The 22,418-nt window shown below is 29.8% G+C and overlaps 3 protein-coding genes across 4 annotated transcripts; 1 reads left to right on the top strand and 2 right to left on the bottom strand.

The window, feature by feature from the left end:
- The first annotated feature begins 2,868 nt into the window (after positions 1-2,868).
- LOC108332917 (F-box protein At4g35930) lies at positions 2,869-5,431 on the top strand. Its single transcript, XM_017568220.2, has 5 exons — positions 2,869-3,027; positions 3,109-3,507; positions 4,433-4,507; positions 4,607-4,716; positions 4,820-5,431. Exons 2-5 carry the CDS (start codon positions 3,136-3,138, stop codon positions 5,079-5,081), a joined length of 819 nt encoding a protein of 272 aa, XP_017423709.1. The 5' UTR covers positions 2,869-3,027; positions 3,109-3,135; the 3' UTR covers positions 5,082-5,431.
- A 3,139-nt stretch (positions 5,432-8,570) lies between these two features.
- LOC108340407 (GDSL esterase/lipase EXL3) lies at positions 8,571-11,154 on the bottom strand. 2 transcript variants are annotated; one of them, XM_017577787.2, is made up of 7 exons: positions 11,030-11,154; positions 10,721-10,927; positions 10,336-10,530; positions 10,019-10,149; positions 9,676-9,909; positions 9,290-9,545; positions 8,571-8,906 (listed from the first exon to the last, which is right to left on the bottom strand). In XM_017577787.2, exons 3-7 carry the CDS (start codon positions 10,427-10,429, stop codon positions 8,713-8,715), a joined length of 909 nt encoding a protein of 302 aa, XP_017433276.1. In that variant the 5' UTR covers positions 10,430-10,530; positions 10,721-10,927; positions 11,030-11,154; the 3' UTR covers positions 8,571-8,712. The 2 variants fall into 2 exon arrangements, with proteins under 2 accessions (XP_017433276.1, XP_052724828.1); XM_052868868.1 differs by having other exon boundaries at positions 10,336-10,927.
- Positions 11,155-14,324: 3,170 nt separating this feature from the next.
- Positions 14,325-16,164, bottom strand: LOC108340124 (GDSL esterase/lipase EXL3). The gene is made up of 5 exons (XM_017577355.2): positions 15,887-16,164; positions 15,667-15,797; positions 15,338-15,571; positions 14,855-15,110; positions 14,325-14,701 (listed from the first exon to the last, which is right to left on the bottom strand). The coding sequence occupies exons 1-5, from the start codon at positions 16,146-16,148 to the stop codon at positions 14,508-14,510; spliced, it is 1,077 nt and encodes a 358-aa protein (XP_017432844.1). The 5' UTR covers positions 16,149-16,164; the 3' UTR covers positions 14,325-14,507.
- Between the last annotated feature and the right edge of the window lie 6,254 nt (positions 16,165-22,418).

The following is a 22,418-nucleotide window of genomic DNA, read 5'->3' as shown; positions in this document are numbered from 1 at the left end:
AAATAGTATCAAACTGTTTTAAAAATGCTAATTAACATATGCCATAACTTTAATTTAATTTTGATATAAATAGTATCAAACTGTTACAATTTTACTTAAAAATATTTTGAACTAAAATTATGTAACTTTAACACGATTTTACAATAAAATCGTATGACCTCGACATAATTTATCTATCTGTGATTTTTTTTAAACTGTTGGTTTAAATAAATTTTTGTAAAACATTGTACCCGAATAGTGCTTTGTTTATATTTTTATATATTTTTAACAACAGTTTTCCATTAATTCCTGATTCAGTGCTTTTAAGGGCACTCGTTAGTAACACCTACATAAATATAAGAAACTTGGCTTTTATCCTGTTTATCATTTACCAACAATAAACCATTTGTTTACCAATAATTATTGTTTTTATTGGTTATTTGCATGTTTCATGGGTGTTAAATAAATTGGTCCACCCTTATTAATGAGTATAAATTTAGATGTTTTTGACCGAAAAAAACATGGGAAAAATAAAAGATTTAAAATTAATACAAGTAGAATAGAGAAACATTAGACATGAATGTGGAGTGACGTGTAAGAATGGTTGATTTCTTTTTCTGCCTCACTCTTCCCTTGTTATTTTTGAACAACATTTACGAACGTGTATATGATTAGTAAAAATGGTGAATTTCTTTATAAAACATCATGATGAATAATGATAGTTGTAAAGTGAGGACCTACACAGTCAACATTCAACGAAATAATTGAGTTCATTGCCAAACCAAAACCTGGGATCCTATGCTCTGTTACTTTCTCCTCATCCAACTACTTGTCAGAGACATCCACCTACACCACTACCAAAACAATATTTTCAAAACTCTTCATCTCATAAAAACTATGAATTACTGTCAACAGAAGCCAAAAGAGAAACTTACAAATATTTTTTAGTCAATTTACAAAGTAAGCATTATAAAGACAAATATATAAATATATTAAATTTATAAAAAATGTTTTAAATTATATCATATTGAGAGATCAGGACCCCTCTATCTGATCCACCAAAGACAACATATACTAACTATTTGCTTCAGGGGCCAAATATAAATTCTGCAAATAATTTAAGGACCGAAAGTCAAGATATTTAAAACTAAAAATATATTTAAATCATAAAATTACATTAAAATACAACATTATTCTTTATTTAATTATATACACTTTTATCCTAACGCAATATTAATTATTTATTTTTCTTAATTTGTCTTCACATATCTTCAACCACTTTTTTTAATCTCAAACCCGTCAAATATATCAAAAAATCACGATTATTTTTGTTTTATAAAATTGTTTTAAATGATTTTATCCTTAAAAGACGCAATGGACGGTAAAATGATTATTTAAAATATCTTACATCACGATTTATAAATGATGTAAGACTATTATATTTGATAAGAATACAAATCTCCAGTCGAAGTTTAAGAAGAATAACTAATTATTTATAATGAAGAGCTTAAGAAATCAATAATTTCATCATCGATTCTATGGTAGACGTTAATGTTTATGATCTCAAATATGTCAAATAACATAGTTAGGATCAATCACCATATATTTGAGATGTTGTCTATCTCAATTTTCTCCTTTAAAACACGGTAAAAAAATATTTAAACTATTTTAAGTCTGATTCCTAAATAATGTAATACTATTTTAGACTTTATAAAAACAATTACATTTATATAAATATTTTATTTTATGTATTTATTGAAAATGTGAAACTATTTTAATAATAAAATTGTACCAAAGATACATATTCATTCCAATCTATGTTTATAAATCTTAAACTACATGTAATTTGAGAGGCACCGGTAGAAAATACAATAGAAGTATATAAAGATGTTATTTATTAAAGACATTTTTCCATTAAAATTCGTATTTATCCATTTTATTATTTCTCAATTTATCAATTTGGCAGGTCTGTTTTCAGTTTTTGAAACAAATAAATCGCACTTGATATGTTATTTGTGAGTTCTACATCATCATTGCTATATATATAAAATTCCTTAATATATAAATTTAAAATAATATTTGTGAGTAGATGTACATCATTTACTTTCACAGAATAAAGTTAATATTGTTACTTTTTAAAATAAGCCAAAATAATCAACCATATAATAACAGATAATGTCTTGTTTGTTGAGGAGAGATTGACAGTAGTATTTTCTAACCAGTAATGAGCTTTATTTATTATAATAACATTTTATTTGGAAAATCATGAAGTAACAAATTTGAAAGTACATTTGTTATCTAACAACTGTAGATGCCGTCTTTGTCTGTTCTCTTGGGTAGTTTTACAAAGCGCGGAACTCACGTGCGAGTGCTGAATTAATAAAGGGGTGAATCCGTATTTTTGCGCATTAAATCCCTATCATCACTTATGACACGAGGGTTGCCACCTTTTCAGGGTACAGCAACAAAGTCAGGGTAAACCAGTCATTCTACCATCTATTATTTATTTCTTCCTTTTGTCCTCCCAAATATCATATTTACTCTCAATAACAGAACATACTTTAAAATTACCTTAAAAATATACCCAATCTTTCTTTCTATTATAAAAAAATTATTATTATTATTTTATATAAGAATATCTGAAAGACCTCCGAATTTTTTTTAGATTTAGAAGAATCCTAACAAGAGAATAGAGATGAAGGAAAAAAAAAAGAAAAGAAATTTACGTGCGAATTTCAACCTGAGAAATTGATCGAAATCCACGGCAGGCATGAGGCCCGGGAATGAGTGGATGAAAGATTGTGGTGGGACCCAGGTGGCCTAGGATACCAAAAAGGACGAAGGAGAAGATGCCACGTGAGGAAAAGTAGATCGAGTGCAGGAGGCCCAGGGTGTGATTCTGTGGAACAAAAACAGTTCATTGAAATTTGGCGGGCACCTTAATGAGTGACCAAATTCAAACAAAGTAGAATAAAAACCCTAGCGGCCCCATTTCTTTCTTTCCCTCTCTGTTCCGCCTTCTATTTTCACCTTCCACCTCACCACCATGTACCAACCTTTCTCTTTCTCTCTTCTTCTTCTTCTTCTTCTTGATCTTTGGTTTTCAATTTTATTTTATTTTTTTTTCAGGCTGGGTTGAGTGTGGGGAACGAGAGAATGGGTAAGGTGTCGCCGAAGGAGAAGACTCGGAGGGTTAAGGGAAGGAGGCAGTCACGGAGCTCCGGGAACAAGTACCTGAGGCCGGGGACTCTCGCTCAGCTTCGCTGCTCCAAGCCTTCAGGTTCGGCTTCTGCTGCGGGAAAGTGTTGCTGCACCGATCTCGGCAAGAAGAGGGTGGCGGTGTTGCATGCCAGGAAGAGAGCAAAGGGGCATGAAGAGAATGCCAGGGTTTTCGACAAGAGTCCTGTCATGTTGTCTCCTGTGAATTTGGCTAGCCACGGTGCTGGTTTCGTCGGAACCCCCAAAACCCCTCGCCTCGACGATTCGCTTTCTGAATCCAAGCTCGAGTCTCTCCCCATGGAATTGCTGGTATCTTTCACTGGATTCAATTTTCTGGAGTTGTTAATTTAATCAGTTTTCTACAACTGGAGTGTTTGTTTGACTTGTGTTTGTTGGTGTACTTGAGGGTTTGATTTGAGGGAAATTGATGCGAGCTGGTTTTCCGGGAAGAAAAAAACGTTTTTATTTGTTTTTTTTAGGATTTAATTAGAATAGTGATTATGTTATTTAAAGGCTGAGGTTCTCCGTTGGTTAAACACCAGTGTTGATGGGTCATGATCATGGATACTACTCTGTTTTCTTGATTGGTGTTGTGTTGCTTGTTGATGGTTGGGTTTCCTTGAATTTGAAGGATGTGTTAGGATATGCTTGTGTTCCTATTTGTTTAACCTGTAGTTGTGTCTCAACTTTCCGATTCTGCCTTGGGATTTTAATGTTTTGCATGCGTTTCTTGTACTTTTGTTTTGGGTTATTTTTGTTGTTTTCTTTATTAGTCATGTCTTGCCACTGTTTTTATGGATTTGTATCTAGAGTTGCTAATTTATTAAATTTTCTCTAATTTGGGAATTTTTGTTTCTTCTGCCATACCGAATTAATGTGTTTGCTTGTAAGATCAATCAGAGAAATGGTGCGTGGGATAGAAAAGAGAGATCATTATCTTTTTTATCAAGTTAATTGGAATAATGTTGTTGAAAACCGAGGTTATTGGGCCATGATTGCAGACTCTCTACTTTGGTTTGTTAATGATTGTATTCGGTTGTTGAGTCATATTTTTGTTGCTTTGATGTTGAATTTTAGGTCTCGTCAGTATTTTATGTATTTGTATCTGTGGGTTTCGGTGATTTGTTCTGACTTGTTTGAATGTTGAAGCTTGTATAAGGAAGAATTAATTGGTAGACTGCATACTATTTTTCTTTTTCTGTTATGTTGACCCCTTATCTTTGACAAATTCGAGGTTAAAATACTGTGTCTCCTGCACCATGACCAACTGAGAGCTGTGTTCCATGTTTCTCAGAGAATTAGGAAAGCTGTAAGTCGTGTCTCTGTATTTATTCCTTTAAATGCTTGTTTATGATTTAGCTGAAGTACATTGGCTTCTGTAATTGCTAACTTTTTCTAATGCTGTTAGGTTATGATTGCAAGGCAATTTTACTTCAATTATACTACTCCAGATCGCTCTCGGCAAGAAATGTTAAGCACAATGACTCCTCGTCCTACTGAGCATTGGCCTTTTTTGTCGTAGGTGTTTCTGACAAAATAATTTTCTGCAGTTTTATATGCATGTCTTTATCATACAGTTTCATAAGCAAGTTTTCATCTCACTCTAATTGATTTTTTGCAGCAAGGGTGATGGGAAGGGAGTGAGAGTTCCAAGTCCACACACGCCTAAAGCACCGAGACATGGGCCTCGACCTCCTTCTCGCCTAAAAGTTTCTGAGATGCGGCAGGTTGCAGCTGTTCTTTTCCCAGAGTCAGCTTTTCCTTCGCGTTGCTTGATGCCATCAGTTATACCAAGGCCCCTATACAAATCTTTGGCTTCTAATAGAGTTCTCTTCTATGAAGATGAACTTTGCCAGGCAGTTGCTCAGAATAAACTTCGCTGATGCCAACTGTGTCTTGGATTTCTTTTTGCTCACCGCCTCATACTCATGTTCTCTGCTGTGTATATTCTCTTTCGGTCTCTACTCTCAAGTGAATTTTAGAATAGTTAAAATGCAATTTTGTAGTCTGTCTTGTGGCAGTCTAGGTGGTGTGGATATTTCATATATGTCTAAATAGATGCGGGGGGTTAGCGATGGTTGTGGTAAGTAATAATATTATTATAATCATTACTTGTATATGGTTTGTATGCTGAAACAATTGAAGGATCTTTCATATTAGTAGTGTCAAAGGTAGTGCCCCATTACCTTCATCGTTGCTTGATTGCAATGAATTTGTTGGAATCTATTGACAAGTAGTTTTGTCAAAGTGCTTGTTGCTTCTTTTAGCTTCAATATTATGATAGAGTGGCAGGATGGTGCGCGTATGTTATCATGCTTTTCATGGAAATTTATTAAATTACTTTTTCTGTAGTTAAATGCCTAATCGGGTGGGTGGAACGTCTGGGAATGAAATGATACAGAAATGACTGATTTTGCTGACGTGAGGTTTTCATGGTTGCGTAAAAGTACTGGTTAAATTGTTCGACATAACTCAGACTCAATCGTTCAAACTAAATTATTTTAATTGGGATGTGCCACAGCAGTGCTTCAGCTGTCGTTCTTTAACTCCTGAGTTTTAAGATTCGTATAAGTATATCCAATGCATTGATTCTGTTATACTCAGCTAAATGATTAAATGTCTTTTTCATCATTTTTATTTTATATAATGTATTAAATTCCTTGCTTGGTTTTACTTGGTGCCTGGTTAATGCAATCTTAATTTAGTTAATCAAATTTAAAATACACTAAGAGTATACCAACATTTAAATTGCATAAAAAACTAAGTGACTACACCGGTACCGTTTTACATATACCAAAACTAAGTTAATAAGATTTCAATGAAAATTTTGATAATTATTTCAGGTAAAATTTTATGGGATGGTTTTTTAGATTAATTAATTGATAATTTTAATTTTTACCATTATTTTAGTTTCATTTTAGTGACAAAATAAACTTTTTTATAGAATTTGTTTAAATATTCACTTTTATCTTTTTTTTAAATACTCCTATTTTGAGCTACATTTCTTAAATTATAACTCTGATCCCTTCTTTTTGTATATATTTTGATATTAGGAAGACTTTCTATCGTATATGTCTCATTTTTCTTTCATTTTCCATTTTATAAATTTGAGGTTCTTCATAAAAATGGAGAGTCAAACTCATATGGTTAGGGACATGTGTAGTCAGTGAACTCTCATGTACTTTGTAAATGTTTTGATTATATACATACTTCTTCCATTGTATGCTAATTTTTTGTTTCTACTCTTATGTTTGTTTGAAACGAGGACGTGAATAACTTGATTTGTAGATTCGTTAGGTTTTTGGAAGAATCTAATGAACCCTACTTGAAACAAGAAATCTAATAAAGATTGTATCTAGGAATGAAACTTGAATTATTAGTTGTTTTAAACCCTAGATCTTAATGTGGGTTAATTGCTTAAGTGTTTAAGGAACTGGTTCTTAGTCAATAAACCTAGACTCTTCCACCTAAAAGATTATGGTTTGAGTGGGTTGACTTTAGTATTTGATGGAGATGAAATAATTCTATGTATACACAATAGTGTATGAAGCCGATGAATTCTATCCTTAATAATCTCCTTCCATTCCATTTCTGACATTTTTCCTCAACCAAATGTCTCCAATTATCAAAATCACATTTTATTTCTTTGTTAAGTTATCTTTTTACACATATAAATATTCTTGTAGTCTAGATAATTTATTAATGATATAATTATTTAATATGACGCGAATTTATTGAAAAATCATACTTAAACTTACAATTTTATATTTTTTTGAAGAATTCAATACATTTATCATTTTATATTAACTAAAGGATTCGATACACGAGGAGCAAAGACTAATACATAAAAAATAACGTGACAATGAATTATTAAGATTAAATAAAATTTTGCTGTTATTTCAATCAATATCAAAATGAGTATTTATCCCAGTTAAATTTAATGGCAGTGCCTGAGGGAGAGAGTGGGTTGAAGGAAGATTAAAGAGGAAATTGTGGTGGTGGAACTGAAATTATTTTCATTAATTATCGTGTTTATTAAATATGCTTTTATCTGTAAAACCTAAAACCATCCTACAAAATCTATGCGTGGTGTGTTTGTAGTGCTCTGTTGGTCGTTGCTGAAAAAGACAAAATCAACATACTAGAAAGATTTAGGTCCCAGCCACATACTTTATTTACCACTAACCATACTTTTTACTATTACTCTAAACCACAATTTTCTATATTTTGTTGGTAGTTTTCCATACTTTAGAAATAATGTTTCGGTTACTTCTCAAATTATATCCAAAACATTATTTACAACAAAATTTTTTATAACTAATTGTTCTGAAATTTTGTTTCACATAATCCTCCATGTTAATTGAAATTCAGAGGTATATATTTCAGAAAAAAACAAAATATATTTTTTTAAAATATAATAGTTATTTTTTTAAGATGCACCGATTCATAAGCTTAAGAATTGATCCTATCTAAAACCCATAATTCAAACTAAAGACTAAATAAGTTGAAGAAAAAAATAATTCGATTTAATTTAAATTCCTTTTTCTTCTTTCTGTCCATTGTTATAAGTTCTTTATTTTAATATTTCAAAACAAACCTGATTTTTCCGCTTCTAATTCTTATATTTTGTATTTCACATCAATTTCCTAAATAGTACAAATATATCAATATCTATTTTAATAGAAATTCTTTGTTTCCGTAAGTATCTTTTCTTATTTCTGTCCTCATAATTTAGAAAACTTATTCTTATATCTCTTCCTCTTAATTTGGTTTCATTTAAAAAACTCTTTTTTCATATTATTTTTCATTCTCTTAACTTTTATTGGTGTTATTTAATTTCACAAATTTCCATTATATTATTAAAATATATTATCTATCATCATAATTTTGATAACACATTTTTTTTATTGGATAAGAATCCGTTCAAATGATGATATATATTTAGTATGAGACGAAGATGAATTTTTACCTAAAAAATGAAGGCAAGGCAGACAAACTGACCCCTCTTTAATATATATAAAAAAAAAGAAGAAACTCTTTAGAACTTAATTATGTTCTCTAATTTTCTGGTACATGGACTTTCCTTTTTCCATAGTCAACTCACCCAAAATGTGATGGTACAAGATTGGTGTACACAATCATTTTCAATCCAAAGTCATGATAAACAAACACGACATTTTTAGAGATGAATCATGTAGAAGAATTAAAATATTAATATTTAATTAAGTGTCAAATAGATGTAGAAAGATGGAAAGGTCTATTCTTACCATTTTCCTTCAATGAATACCTATTTTTTCTTCACTATTCGTTGTATTGCATTATGCTTTTGTCTTTTTCTAAAATCATAAGACACACCATAGCCTTCATGATAGTTGAGCTACGGTTTTGTAGCTTTGTTCGGAATAAAGTATAAAACATATATAAGTTAACTCTAGAGTATGTTTTCATGGTTGAGCCTCATTTTACAACATATATAATCCATTAACTGCATCAGTCTCGAAAGGAAAAGTATTTTCAAACAAACTTGTGAACATTCTTTGCTATGGTACTTGTGACAAGCATACTGTAAGTTCGCTCTGTGGGGTGAATACTGTCCCAGAATACATATTTTGTAGCATTTTCACATACTTTTAAGGAGAAAGAATTACACAAAATGCCTGCTTCAATATTTCCAACGCCACAGCATGCAGTATCCCCCACTTCAAATCCTGTTCCATAAGAGTCAATCAATTCATGTGCCAATTTGCTTCCTCCAAACAAACATTCTCATCAGAAATCAACTGTAACATTCTCACATAATATATTTACAGATTTTCATACACTTAGAAAATATGTTTCTCTATCACATAATAAAAAATCATTGACTGTATGTTTTTTAAATTAATTATTACAATAATAAAAAAACTCAGTATACACTAGTTTTTGACTGAATACTGTCACTAGTTTGTGACTGAATACCATGTAATGCTTAGGCCAGACTGTTTATTCGTACAGAAAATGGGACCCATATAAGCTGTGCATACCATGAAATTTGGCTAAGGTGGCATGGCATATAAAGAGTACAAGGCTAAACATAGATGAAGAAATTTACCAAATTTGTTGTAGTGTTGGATAATTTCATTGAGTTCACTATAGTTGTCAAGGTAAACAAGCCTAGCTTTTGGAAGACTTTTGTTGAGAGCCTCTATTGAAGAAGAAAGCTTGGAGTTGAAGACCATGGCTGCTTGGTTTAATGATTCTACGCAATTCCTTTCTCCACCTCCCCCTAATGTTCTTTGCAGTGGCACACATCCTATTGGAGATAGGCTCAGTACTCCAATCTTTCTTGCTCCATATTTATACAGTTCCTTCCATTAAATTTCATGACATTTTCATCAAATTGTGAAATTTTCTAATACCATCATGCTATGTTGTTATTATTGTCAATATACATGTTCCTAGCCTTGAATTTAAATATTATTCACATCAAAAGCACACCTGAAGAAAATTTGAACATATATTGACTAGCATACTTGTGTAGTCTTCAACATTATACTCATTTCTCCGATATGGTGACATGAAATATGTTACTGAAACGTCATTGCTTCCCATACTGATAAAAAATACGCTTTCTGCTAGAATGAAAGCTGTCCTTTCTTTCCCTGCATCGGCCTTCAGTTTTCCTATGTAATCTTTGAACATATTCAGTTGATCCTCTACTGATAACACTGCCTGATATATAACACAAATGAAAAAAACTGTTACGCTGTTGTAGGAAAAACAAAACTGAAATGTTGAGATTAGAAAATAGATTATGGTGGCTGAGCAGAGTGATGATTACTGCTAGTTCTGGTGTTAGAGGATCATATCCAGAGCCAGCAGAGGCAAAAGATACCCCAGTTAAGAGGTCTTCAATCTCCAGAGTTGGATCAAGATAGGGTGGCAGAGTGTCCTTTATTCCAAACTTTTCAGCTGAAATTATAAGCCAATTTCTAAGCATACATGACAGTGTTATATGGTGACCAAATCAAATTGGACTTTTGTTATTCATGCAGTATTTCTTTCTCAGTTGACATTTAGCTGGTATGATTTGTTGAACAAATAACATTTTTCTTTTATTAGATAAAACCACTTTTATAAAGCATTAGTTAGAAGTACCTAAAAAGTCTGAAGGGATCCTGCCATTGCTAAACCTTCCTGTGGGTTTTCCTCCGAAGAAATCCCTCCCATATGGTCTGAAATCTGCTTTCATTATGGTTTCAATATAATCGTTGTTCCCAGTATCCAAGATTGAATCACCAAAAGCTATGACAGCAGGAATTGCAAACTTGCTGTAATTTGTTTGTGATTTGGCTGTTACATCAAACATGTAAAACATCACAACAAAAAGACGTACATTAAGAGATTTAAGGGTGGAAAGGTTCATCATCATGTGACTAGAATCTCACACTTCTGCTTCTAAGATTTTGATCCATATAATAAATTTATAGTATTGATTTTCATGTTTGGCATATTTTGTTGATTGGAAGTCCATAGCATTTACCTGTTGGTGTTAGGTATTTAAGCAAGGCAACTGAGTTACTCAAGCATTACGAGATTTAGTCTTCAAGTTTCTCACGAAACTTTGTTCATACATGTAGTGTGCTTCCTTAAAAGTGCCTGGTAATAGGCATGACCAGTTACTTTTCCCTTTGATAAGAAACCAACAGCAATTATGCATACGCATGCATACATGGTGGTTGGACTCCAGCTTTTGCACAGGAAAATAAAACAAATAGATGAAAAAGCACAACAAAAAGACATACATACACAGATAGCTAGATATTCAAATGTATAAATAATTTTTATATACCATAATACTGGTACAAAGCACTGGTTAGACTTTGATCTCTATCTTGAAATTAATCTTAGATGCTCTCTTTAAGCTGACACCCTTCCCCGCTTCAGGTTTGGCATGAAATAAAAGTGATTAAAGTTGAAACCCTCCCTAGACAGAAAATGTATTTCACTAAAATTAAAAATCAAATATTTCTAATAGATTAGTTATTAACTTTATAAAATTATTACTGGATATGATTAATAAGTGAGATGACATTTGAGAATGGATATTAATTGAAGTTATTTTATTATATTTTTCATAAATTTTTCATTTCTTTAGGATTCTTTTATTAGAATTTTTTCTAAGTTATCTTGAATTCTTTTTTTATAAACCTTACATCATTTCTCATATAAATATTGGGAGATTGAGAGTTGTTAGGATCTGACTTTATCTTCAAGATACGTGACAAGATTCAAGAGAGTGTTATGTAGGCCTTGATGATTTGGAGAGGGAGATATTTATGTTAAAGACTTTTCGATAGTCAACTTAGCAAAAATGTTTGGAATCTGTGAATGTTTATAAGAGAGTATCAGTTAGTTTTTTATGAGTGAGCAGATACTTCATAGAATACCTCTTTTATAGGATTTATGAATCTATATGACTGCTGTATCACATCCATAGAAAATAATGACCAATAAACTTAACAAATAATAGTCACAATGATTGGTAATAAAAGAAAAAAAAAACTCATTGTGAGTCAAATTACCAAGATTAATGATGTAATTAAGTTCTGTGATGAGCTGGGTATGTATGCTAGCTCCCAAGCTCGAAAGTTCGCACCATAAGAAATAATGACCAATAAACTTCAAATAAATAATAATCACAATGACTGGTAATAACGAAAAAAAGAAAAACCTTATTATGAGTCAAATTATCGAGATTAAAGAAGTAATTAAGTCAAGCTGGGTATGTAAGCAAGCCCCTCAATCTAGGAAGTTCGAAATGCATAATGAATGAACTCATATGAAATTGGCCCTTTGTTTAGGTTGTGGCTGACTTATTTATGGATGTTGATAAGTTATCGTTGACACAATTTAATTAATATTACTAAACTATAGCAATTTGAGTATTATTAGGATAATAGCCAACAAAATAGATAAGATAAAGTTAATCCTAAGTTATCACAAAATTTCTTATTGTGATAAAGTAAGGTTATAGTTTGTTGTTAGTTCGGTTTGGGCAAATACTTATGGAAACTTTTCTTTTCTTATCAGTTTATTCGATTTTTCTTCTTTAATGATTAATGAAGATGATGATGTGTCTAATTGGATCTTGAACGATGTTGATGTGTTTTTTAAAAAAGAGTTACAAAAAGTTTTACTCGTATGGTATTAAACGTGTGGATTGGGTGAACTAATTTGGTTGGATGAGATGTCACCCACTAAAACTTTAGTTAGTTATTTGGAAATTGTTGTATGGTTATTTACCTATTGATTTGGAGGTTCAAGAAAAAAAAAAGAGTGAGTTTATGCTCTATGTGTTCTTTGTGTGGTAATAATGTTGAGTTTTTATCTCATTTTCTCTTTTATTATTCTATTGTTATACGCTTGTGCGAATGGTTAAAGAACATTTCTCAGGAGTTAGAGTTCTTTTTTTGATTTGTTTATTCAGTTTACAAAGTTTCCTTGTAGTCCTTTAGTTAAAGTGGTGATTATTGCATCTATTTGGATTATTTGGAGGATGAGAAATCATAGTAGATTTCAGAATACAATTGTATTTTCTTTTACTACTTTTTAAATTAAGGAGTTAGTGCATATGATTAAAAATAAATCTAAGAAGAATATAAAATAATATTGTCTTTTTTCTTTATGCTGAAATTTTTTAATATTCAAATTAGGGAGAGTAAGAAGATTTCATTTATGGACGTAATTCATTTGCTAATTGGTGTTGATATTGATGATGTAGCTAGGAATGGTCCTAGTTTGGCTTTATGAGATGATATTTGTAGAGGAAGTTGGAGTAAATATGTGGGTAGTTTTTCAACTATTTTAGGGGTACATATTTTTATTTATGTTGAGTTTTATGAGTTATTTATGATTTGGAACATGCTTGAAAGGAATACTTTCAAAGGCTTTGGTTGAAAATTGATTCTTCTTTGGTCTATCATAATTTTTTGGATTAACAAGTAGTTTTCTAGAATCTTAGAGAGAAATGTAGTCCATACTTACATTTTTGTACACATATGCAGTTCCAAGTTTCTTATATTTTTTTGTGAAGAAAATTATTGTGTCGATAAGTTAGAAAACTTAGTTTTGGTTTATAAACAACAAAATAAGTGATTTAATATTTTTTCATGTATTTTTTTTTATAATAGATATAATTTGCTTGTCTTTTGTGAAGTATAAATTATCATGGGTTTGGTGTACTCTCTCATACTTTGTATTATTTTATTTTTAATAAATATTTATGTAATGACAAATAATTAATAAATTTTGAGATGTGAATATGACTGAGATGTCAAAGTTATAATAATGTTTAACCTGACCTAAGTTACGCTAAGTGTATAAAAAATTAAATTTTGATGCAAAGTAGTTTGCATTTAGTTATTATTTGTTTACCTTAACTTACCTTAATTTATGACGATATTATATGAATAGTGTTATTTCTTCGTTAGCAAATAAATATGCAAGTTCGAAAAATCACTTTAGTCCAATGAATCAGACTATGGTATAACAACCCAGGGGATAAAAGTGTTGGTTACAAACAAAGTTTCAAATCGGATAAAATATGAAATACACATGGGTTTATATACACATAAGGTCTTTAGGAGTGATAGCAAAAGCAAATTAGTGAGAGCTTAGTCCAAAGTGGACAATATTACTAACCTGGAGATATATGGATATGTGTATATTAAACCCGCACAACAAAAAGTGTCCTAGACACATCAACTAGCAGCTTTTTTGAGTACACGATTAGTAGCATGAGAATCTTAATCAATTTGATGTTTCAACAATGATATCTTCCACTTCCTTTTCTGCGGCATTTCTAACTCCTAACACCATGTTTACCAAACACACACCTATTAGCTACAAAATCAAATATAGATTCAGCATCATCTAAGCAGACCAGGAATTATGCTCAATCTAAGGCTCTGTTTTTGTCAGTAAGAGAGCCAAACTGTGCATCTTCATTGTTTATGCTGTTAATCCTTACCTTATCTTCATTAGTAAAAAGATTTTTTTTGTCAACAGCTTCCCAATTCAGCATGCATAAAAATGTTAAACCAGTAACCAATCAAACAGGAATAATAATAGGTAGAAGAAACAGATAAAAGTAATAGTTCAATATACTTTCATAACAAGGCAACCATACATATCAATCCTACCAATATTTTGAAATCACGTTCATGATCACACTTATGCATAACATTCCTTACAATCTCTTACAACATATTAGGCATAAAACCAGACAAATTAAATTCATAGATAAAAAAGCTACACCAAGTAGATCCTTAAAAGAACTGCTTAACTTTTTCATCAAGTGTTATAGTACTAAGAACATAGTAAGCCTGCTCTGTTGGATGATAGCTGTCCCAAAATATGTAGTCAGAAGAGTTAGAGCATGTGTTTACGATGTAGCGGTTGCACAAAATGCTCACTTCTATATTCCCTGTGCCGCAGCATCCTTTCTCTGTCACTTGGAAACCTTCACCACAACCATAAAAAACAAAAACAGTCACATGATTTCATACACGCTGTTGTTTCACAAATATAATGTTACTTGTTGAGTTAAACTGAAATTATTAATGGACTGTAACAATGTAATGATAAATAACAGATGTGATTGATGGTTGATTACCATATTTAGCAGGATCTCTAATCATTTTTAGCAATCCATTGTAAGAATCAAGGTAAACAAGTCTAGCGTCTGGTAACTTCTTTCCAAGTGCATCCATTTGAGAAGAAAGCTTCGAATTGAAGAGCATTGCCGCTTCATTAGAAGATTCTACACATGCTCTATCTAAGCCTCCAGCCATTGTTCTTTGTGAAGGCACACACCCTATAGCTGGTATACCAAACACTCCGATCCTTCTAGCTCCCATTCCATAAAGTGTCTGCATAAGAAAGATAAATAAAACAAAAAAGTTTAAAAGATGTACAGTAGAGCATTTGTGTATACTATTAGCATACTGTTTTGAATAGATTTGATTGTTATATATGGCAGTAACATGGCTTATGCTTAAAAAATGAACCATTATATAATGAGTCTATAACGTAGTAAATGCATGGTTATATGACAGTTTCTGTTTATCTTTTACATATCTATTTTTCCAAAACATACCTCAAAGAACTTTGAAGCTTCAGAGGCCATTAGATCAGTGTATGAAGGAATATCATACTCAGCACGCCTAAATGGTGATTGAGTGTAAGTATTGGCAATGTCATCACTTCCTATGCACACTATGTATATGCTCTTAGACACTATTTGTGTGGTTCTGTTTCCTCCAACTGCAGCTTTAATCTTGTCTATATACTCCTTGAACATGATTAATTGATCTGACAATGACATCACAGACTTGTGATGGAGAAAATAGACAAGTTAGCTTTAAGATGTGCCAAAGTAAATTAGCTTTAACATAACATGAACAAGTTGCATATATGGTTATGTACCACTAATTCGGCTGTTAGAGGATCATATCCGGCCCCACCTGAGGCAAAGCTTACACCAGTGAGGAGATCTTGAAGCTGCAAAGTTGGATCGAGATAAGGAGGTAAGAACTTCTTGACTCCAAATTTTGCAGCTGAAAATGAAAGAAAGTTGTTAAGAAATTGAAGAGTTCATTCTCTGTAACTGTACAAGATAATGTTTTTAGAGCATAAAAATTTGTACCAATAATATCTGATGGGACTAAGCCATTGCTGAACCTCCCAGATGGATGATTTCCTTCAGCAAAATCTCTACCATATGGTGGGAAATTGCATTTGACAAGAGTGGAGATATAGTTGTTGTTTCCGGTATCTACTATGGAGTCCCCAAAGACAATGACTGCTGGCACAGTTTCATTGTTGGGTAGGATCAGTGCAGAAACATATTGAAACATGAGAATGACTATAAGCCATTGAGAAAGAAGCTTTCCACAGAGAAGACTCATGCTTCTGTATCTACTGTTTCCTATGTTGTTTTTGAACATTTGAAGTTTTGGTTTGAGCAACTTATAGAAAAACTAGATGGTGTGTCTTCCGTATGACACTTCTGTCGCAAAATTGTAATATATTTTTATTAATTGATGAAATGTAATTTCTTATATGCAAACTAATGTTTCTTTGTCATTATCTTTGTTTGGTATGTTGAGGTATCTCCTTAGGCTTCATACTTTTACTCCAATGAAATACAAGTATTTAACATAGATAACTTCACTGCTCTACAATTTTTATTTTATTTTAAAATTTCAAACCTATGAAAATATTCGCACCAAAGGCATGGTTATCGTACCAAAAGCCTACCAACATATTATTTATTATAAATTTTATAATGTTATCCTATTAATAAATAAAAAATAGCGCATAAAATTTAAAATAAAAATAGAATCTTGTTCTTAGAAAATATAAATTGTCAGTTTATTATCTTGCCGAATTAGTGGTGGGTGATTGCTTACTAATAAGTGACAAATAGTAATGTGAAAATGGATTTCAATGCATAACTCAGCTCACACATGCATGAGTTGAATTAGATTGAAAAAAAAATATTTATTTTAAGTACAAGTTAAATCAAACTTGATTCACACCTTTGTCTTTAATGAGTTCGTTCGAGTGGGATTTATACTAATTCACTATCACCAACTCTTTATTAGCTTTTTATTATTTTTTATAAATTTTTTATTATAAATTTTTACTATTCTTAATTATATAGATTGACAATTTCATCTTTTTAAATATTAAAAAATTATTTAATAATATTTAAATATTTTAAATATTTAATTAATTTGTTTGTTAAGTTATCTATTTAATTTTTAATTATTATTTTCTAATAGTATTTGATAAAATAGATAAACACTTTGATTGTACAACTATAAACAATGACATTTTAATTGTAATTATACTATACTAAATATATAAAATAAATTAGAATAACAAAATATTTTCAAGTGAATTAATTATTTGGATGGACTCATTTAACATTTCTAATCACACAGGTGAAAGAAAAAAATATCAAAAGATAAATAGATTAAAATAATTTTTAATATTTTTGTGAAATCTTAATGTAAAAAGTAAAGTTTTGAATGGATTAATTCCGAGATCTGTGGTACTAATGCACCAGTAATCCCAAAAATATTGTTCTCCCGCTGCAATTTGTTTTTCTCACATCAACCATATGAGTGATCATCTTCTATCATAAAGTATAACCTTTATTTTTTTCATTCTTTTAGTTACGGAGAAAAAAATGGACTACTTTACACGTGTATGAGTTTCAATTTCAAACCTATAAAATAGAGTTTTATAAGTAATGTTATTATTCATAGTAAAGTCATATTTAATTTTCTTTTGAATTTTACAAATAGTTTAATATTTTTCTTTTATAATAGATTTTTAGTTGGGACACTAATTCTTTTGGTTCTCATATTAAAAATTTTATTTTTTAAATCTTAATTTAGTGAAATGTTATTTTAGTCTTTGAGGGTTAGATGATATTGATATAATATATTCAACTTACATTCTTTTATAATTAAATTGTATCAGTAATTTAAGAAGTCATACAGACATGAAGAAAGATGTGAATAAGTATGTAGTTGTTTGTTTGATTTGTCAAAAATCTAAGGTTGAACATTAATGACTTAAGAACATGTATTTTTGTGTGAAAGTGCAATAATATATTAATGAATGTTTTACGGGTGATATTAAATGTGTATGATGTAAGTTAGACATATCAAGTTATAATCGAATTATGTTACTTTAGACTGTTATATTTTTAAGTAGAAAGAGTTGCATTTTAACTATTAATTAAAGCTTTTTGGTCTAGTTATAAATACATAAATCAAATTTAGTGTTAGTGTCACTAAAAAAAGGTTGTGTTTTAATTATCAATTATAGAGTTTTTAGTCTAATGGTAAGTCCTTGATTCAACAAGATTTTACAACCCATTTGTCACATACCATGAGAAAGTATGATTGAGTTGGTAAATAATGGATTAGTTGACAAATATTGTACATTTCTTTCCTATAAATATAAGGATTTCTATGCAAAAGATTACACAAATTTAAAGTAGTGAGGTTGTCAGAGTGCATGAGATACCTTCCAATATTGTATCAAATAGATAATTGTGTTTCACTTCTAGATTCTCGTAAACGCTTCAAGAATTTTGGGAATTAGATTTCAACTTAATTCAACCTACCATCCATAGACTTATGGACAATAAAAAAGAATGATCTAAGTTTAAAAAGATTTATCAAGAACTTCTAGTTTGGATCATTTGGACAACTAGGATAAATTTTGCCACTTTTGGAGTTCACCTATAATAACAATTAAGAAATCATCATTTATATGAATCAATGATTCCTTGTGAAACATTATAATGTAGAAAGTGTAATACATTTTTGCATTGGTTTCAAGATGAAAAAAGTTTGTTGATTGGACTTGAGTTTACTACAACATACTACTAACAAGGTTATAATGATTCAAGAGAGACTAAAGACTTATGTTAGTAAATAAAAAAAATCATATTTAGATTAGAGAAGAATAATTTTGAAATTCGTTGTTGGTGATCATGTTTGTCTTAGAATTATACCATTTGTTGGTGTGAAAACAACTATCATATCTAGAAAGTAAACTTTAAAGTTCATAGGACCATAACAAATTTATAGACCTGACCCTACCTCTCCCTTTGACTAACCTTCACAATATCTTTTATGCCTCAGTTTAGAAAATATATACATGATTTTAAGCATGTTTTAAAATGTAATACAAGTAAATGATCATTTTTTAAAACACTTTCATTGTGTTTGTAAAATTCTAAAGAAAAATAAAAAAAACACTTAGTTGTTTAGTTCAGTTGAACTAAACGGTATAATAAGAAAGATTAGTGTTGAACTAGGAGTGAGTAAACTAATATATCCAGATTGGATAGTTGTAAACCAAGAGTGTTGAAACTTGTTGTAATCTTTGAAAGATTAGTGCAACCCCTAAATAGTACTTAAAAAAAACTATAAGTAGCTCAGTTAGAATCAACCAATATAAAAATAAGTTTGTTTTATTTGCTTTCCTTTATATGTGTTTTTCTAAACACAATTCAAAAATTTAAAGTGTTTAATACATATTTACTAAAAGTTTTTGAAAAGTCTATTCAAATATCTTTTAGAGTTTTTTATGTGTTTCATTAATTATCAATCAACACACACTAAAAGACAAAGATAGTTAAAGGGTTGAATAAAAGAAAAAAAAGAATTATAAAAAATATTAAAATAAAAATATCTTATGGACATATGAAATTTGTAAAATAAACCTTTTACCTTGTAATGTTTAAGAATTAGTATTATGAAACATTAGTGAATAGATGTGCATATTCAAAAACTAACTCCGAAAGAAAAGAATAATTATAATTTTGAATATATATATTAAAATACATTGATTGAATAATTACCTATCCAGATTATTATATCCAATTATATGTAACGTTTTTGAGAGGGGTGTTACACCCTCTATTCCGTTTACATGTTATCTCTAAGTAAAAAGAAAACAAAATATTGATACAAAAGAGCACAAAATTTCAGAAGTATGTTTGAAGCACGTGCATTGTAACTAAAAGAAATTGTCGTAAAACTTGTAAAATTATGGATATATAGGAATGATAGGGTTTAGAAGTCATTGAACATATTAATGCACATGCTGAGAAGTTGGCAACGCCCACGAACCTTTCATGCCAGTTGCCATTCCTTATAGCCTTCAACAACATTCAACTCTACACCTAATTCCTTACGTTACACCCTTCTTTTTCTCTCTTTTTTTTTTCTCATTCATTTCAACAAACCCACTTATCTGTATTTATATCTAAAACATTTCTCATTCTTTTAAATTTCATATTCTACCATTTTTACACAAAAAATATCTTTAATTATGCTTTTAATCAATTAAAGATAAATATGACTTCTTATCCAGAATGTTATATTGTTTATTCTTTTATTGAACTTAGCAAAATTTATGAGATATGACTTCTTATCCAGAATGATATATCATATAATTGTTCATTAATGAAAAAAAAAATGTCTCTTTAAATCACTAAATCTTTTCACGTAAAAAATCATTTACAAATAGAATAAATTTAAATGTAACAAATATAAGAGAAACGGATAGTAAATTCCCTTTTTTTTCATAAAAATAATTAAAAAGTATTATTCTGTTTATATGTACACAAGTAACTCATTAAACAAATTCTATTAAATTTATATTTTATAAAAATTGGTGAGAACTAATCAAATCTAAATTATCAATTATTTGATTTTTTCTTTGTACACTTTTCATGTATGATTATCTTTTGTAGATTTTTTTTTTATATTTCTTTATTACACCAATAATCTCTAAGTTCAATATTATGAAAATAGTAAAAATATTTTTCTTTTGTTCCCTAACCTAAGACCAAAAGATTCAAACAAACATTAAATGAAATCATTCCAAGTATTCGTGAGAAAAAGTGGTATAAATGATTACTATATATTTATATGCATTTTCAATGGTTACACTTCACTTTTAGGTATAAAAAACTCCTTTCAATTAATTTTATGTAATTTTAGTCCAACTGTCGTAATCCTTAATTTGTTGTTTTTATTTAGACTTATTCTTAAAATATTTTTAATGGTTTATCAAAATTTTAATTTTTTTTTTATAAAAGTTCTACTCAAACCATTCCCATTTGGATGAAAATACTCATATGGATTAATTAAGATTAATTTTTTATATTCTTCATATATATATATATATATAAAGTTTTGCACATAGAGTTAAGCATAAGAAAATAAGAACTAGAGCTAGGTTTTTACTTGTTATGGTTTGTGTGTTCATAGATTGCGTGTGGTTTGAAGTTAGTTGGTGAGAGCAACGAATAACTAATTCATCGTTACAACACACATCTATTGTTGAATCACTTTTGCCTTTGTACCAATGAAATGAAATGTGTATGAATGTAATCTCTAACAGTTAATCATCTATTACTTCATTCAAATATTCCCTCATGTTCATGGATTTTGGAGTTTCAACATTAAATAATAATGTTTTTCTAATTTATCAATCTAATTCATTTTAAAAAAATATTTAACCTCATGGAATAACACAACACAGTTATAAAATAAGAAATATAAAAAAAATGGGAAAAAAAATAAATCATTATTTAGCATTATTTATACATGTTTGGAGAAACCGCTTCATAAATGCTTCTAGAAGAAAAAAAACAATAAGAAAAATTTTGACAAATTTCTTTGAGTTAAAATATAAGTTTAAAATAAAAATTTAAGGAAATACAATTTTAACTTTTTTTTTTCATATTTTTTGGTTTCTAATCTATTAACCATAAAACTATCCTCAATAATCTTAAGTTTAATTTATGAATCTTATATAAAATAACTTTAATTGAAACATGATGTTCCGATTTAAAGTTTTTTTTATAATAATTATTAGTACTAATTATCACATTATTGTCTATTTTCATATTTGGAATTTCATTATAATTTTATTCTTATAAAATTCCTACAAAGATACACAAAATATATCAATTACATAATTTTGTTCTTGTAATTTTATCCTTAAATATTAAGCTATTAAGCTATGTTCTTGTAATTAGAAATATTAGTGGAATATAACGTGAGGATATAAAAACTTTTGCTAACCATTTATTTGGTTGATCGTTCCCAAACAATAAATATTTTTCTTTCGTTTAAAAATTATTTATAAAAAAAATCCATCTAAACATTCCTTAAATATAAGAAGTGTAACATCCAAAAAATATAGCATAAAACTATATACAGGTGTCACCATTTAATAATATGATAGAACACTTATAGGCCAAAGTTAACCTTACAGTTATTACAAAATAACCATAAAATTTAAAACTTTACAAAAGCTTCTTATACTAGTGTAAAATTATACCCGTAATCGATCGGTTAATTCAAGAGTATAGTGGTGACCGAACGGTTCACCCAAAACTATAAACACTAATATGACCGAACGGTCATAAACTAAACAGCAGGATTCTCGCCGTCCAACTTCTGCTCCAACGTACACTCCTCCCCTTCTGCTCACACCCAAAAGGTGATCATCGCAAGAGAAAAATCGAACGGAAACATGGACAAACAGAAAATAAGGGTAAGCTAATGTAATTTAATTGAGCATACAAACATACATTTAGTACAAGTACAAACAATACAAGGCCGAACACTACA

Source organism: Vigna angularis, chromosome 1 (assembly GCF_016808095.1).
Source record: "Vigna angularis cultivar LongXiaoDou No.4 chromosome 1, ASM1680809v1, whole genome shotgun sequence".
Taxonomy (NCBI): Eukaryota; Viridiplantae; Streptophyta; class Magnoliopsida; order Fabales; family Fabaceae; genus Vigna; species Vigna angularis.
The sequence above is the reverse complement of the archived record's forward strand: the minus strand, read 5'-3'. Positions and strand labels throughout refer to the sequence as shown.

Excerpts from the sequence above, each read along its gene's own strand:
- LOC108340124 (XM_017577355.2), bottom strand. The coding sequence starts at position 16,148 with ATGAGTCTTCTCTGTGGAAAGCTTCTTTCTCAATGGCTTATAGTCATT. Across the intron at positions 15,798-15,886 it reads AGTCCCATCAGATATTATTG|CTGCAAAATTTGGAGTCAAG; the intron begins GTACAAATTTTT and ends TTTCATTTTCAG. Across the intron at positions 15,111-15,337 it reads AAGCTTCAAAGTTCTTTGAG|ACACTTTATGGAATGGGAGC; the intron begins GTATGTTTTGGA and ends TTTCTTATGCAG.
- LOC108332917 (XM_017568220.2), top strand. The coding sequence starts at position 3,136 with ATGGGTAAGGTGTCGCCGAAGGAGAAGACTCGGAGGGTTAAGGGAAGG. Across the intron at positions 3,508-4,432 it reads CTCTCCCCATGGAATTGCTG|GTTAAAATACTGTGTCTCCT; the intron begins GTATCTTTCACT and ends GACAAATTCGAG. Across the intron at positions 4,717-4,819 it reads GAGCATTGGCCTTTTTTGTC|CAAGGGTGATGGGAAGGGAG; the intron begins GTAGGTGTTTCT and ends GATTTTTTGCAG.
- LOC108340407 (XM_052868868.1), bottom strand. The coding sequence starts at position 10,609 with ATGATGATGAACCTTTCCACCCTTAAATCTCTTAATGTACGTCTTTTT. Across the intron at positions 10,150-10,335 it reads GATCCCTTCAGACTTTTTAG|CTGAAAAGTTTGGAATAAAG; the intron begins GTACTTCTAACT and ends TTATAATTTCAG. Across the intron at positions 9,910-10,018 it reads CTCTAACACCAGAACTAGCA|GCAGTGTTATCAGTAGAGGA; the intron begins GTAATCATCACT and ends GTTATATATCAG.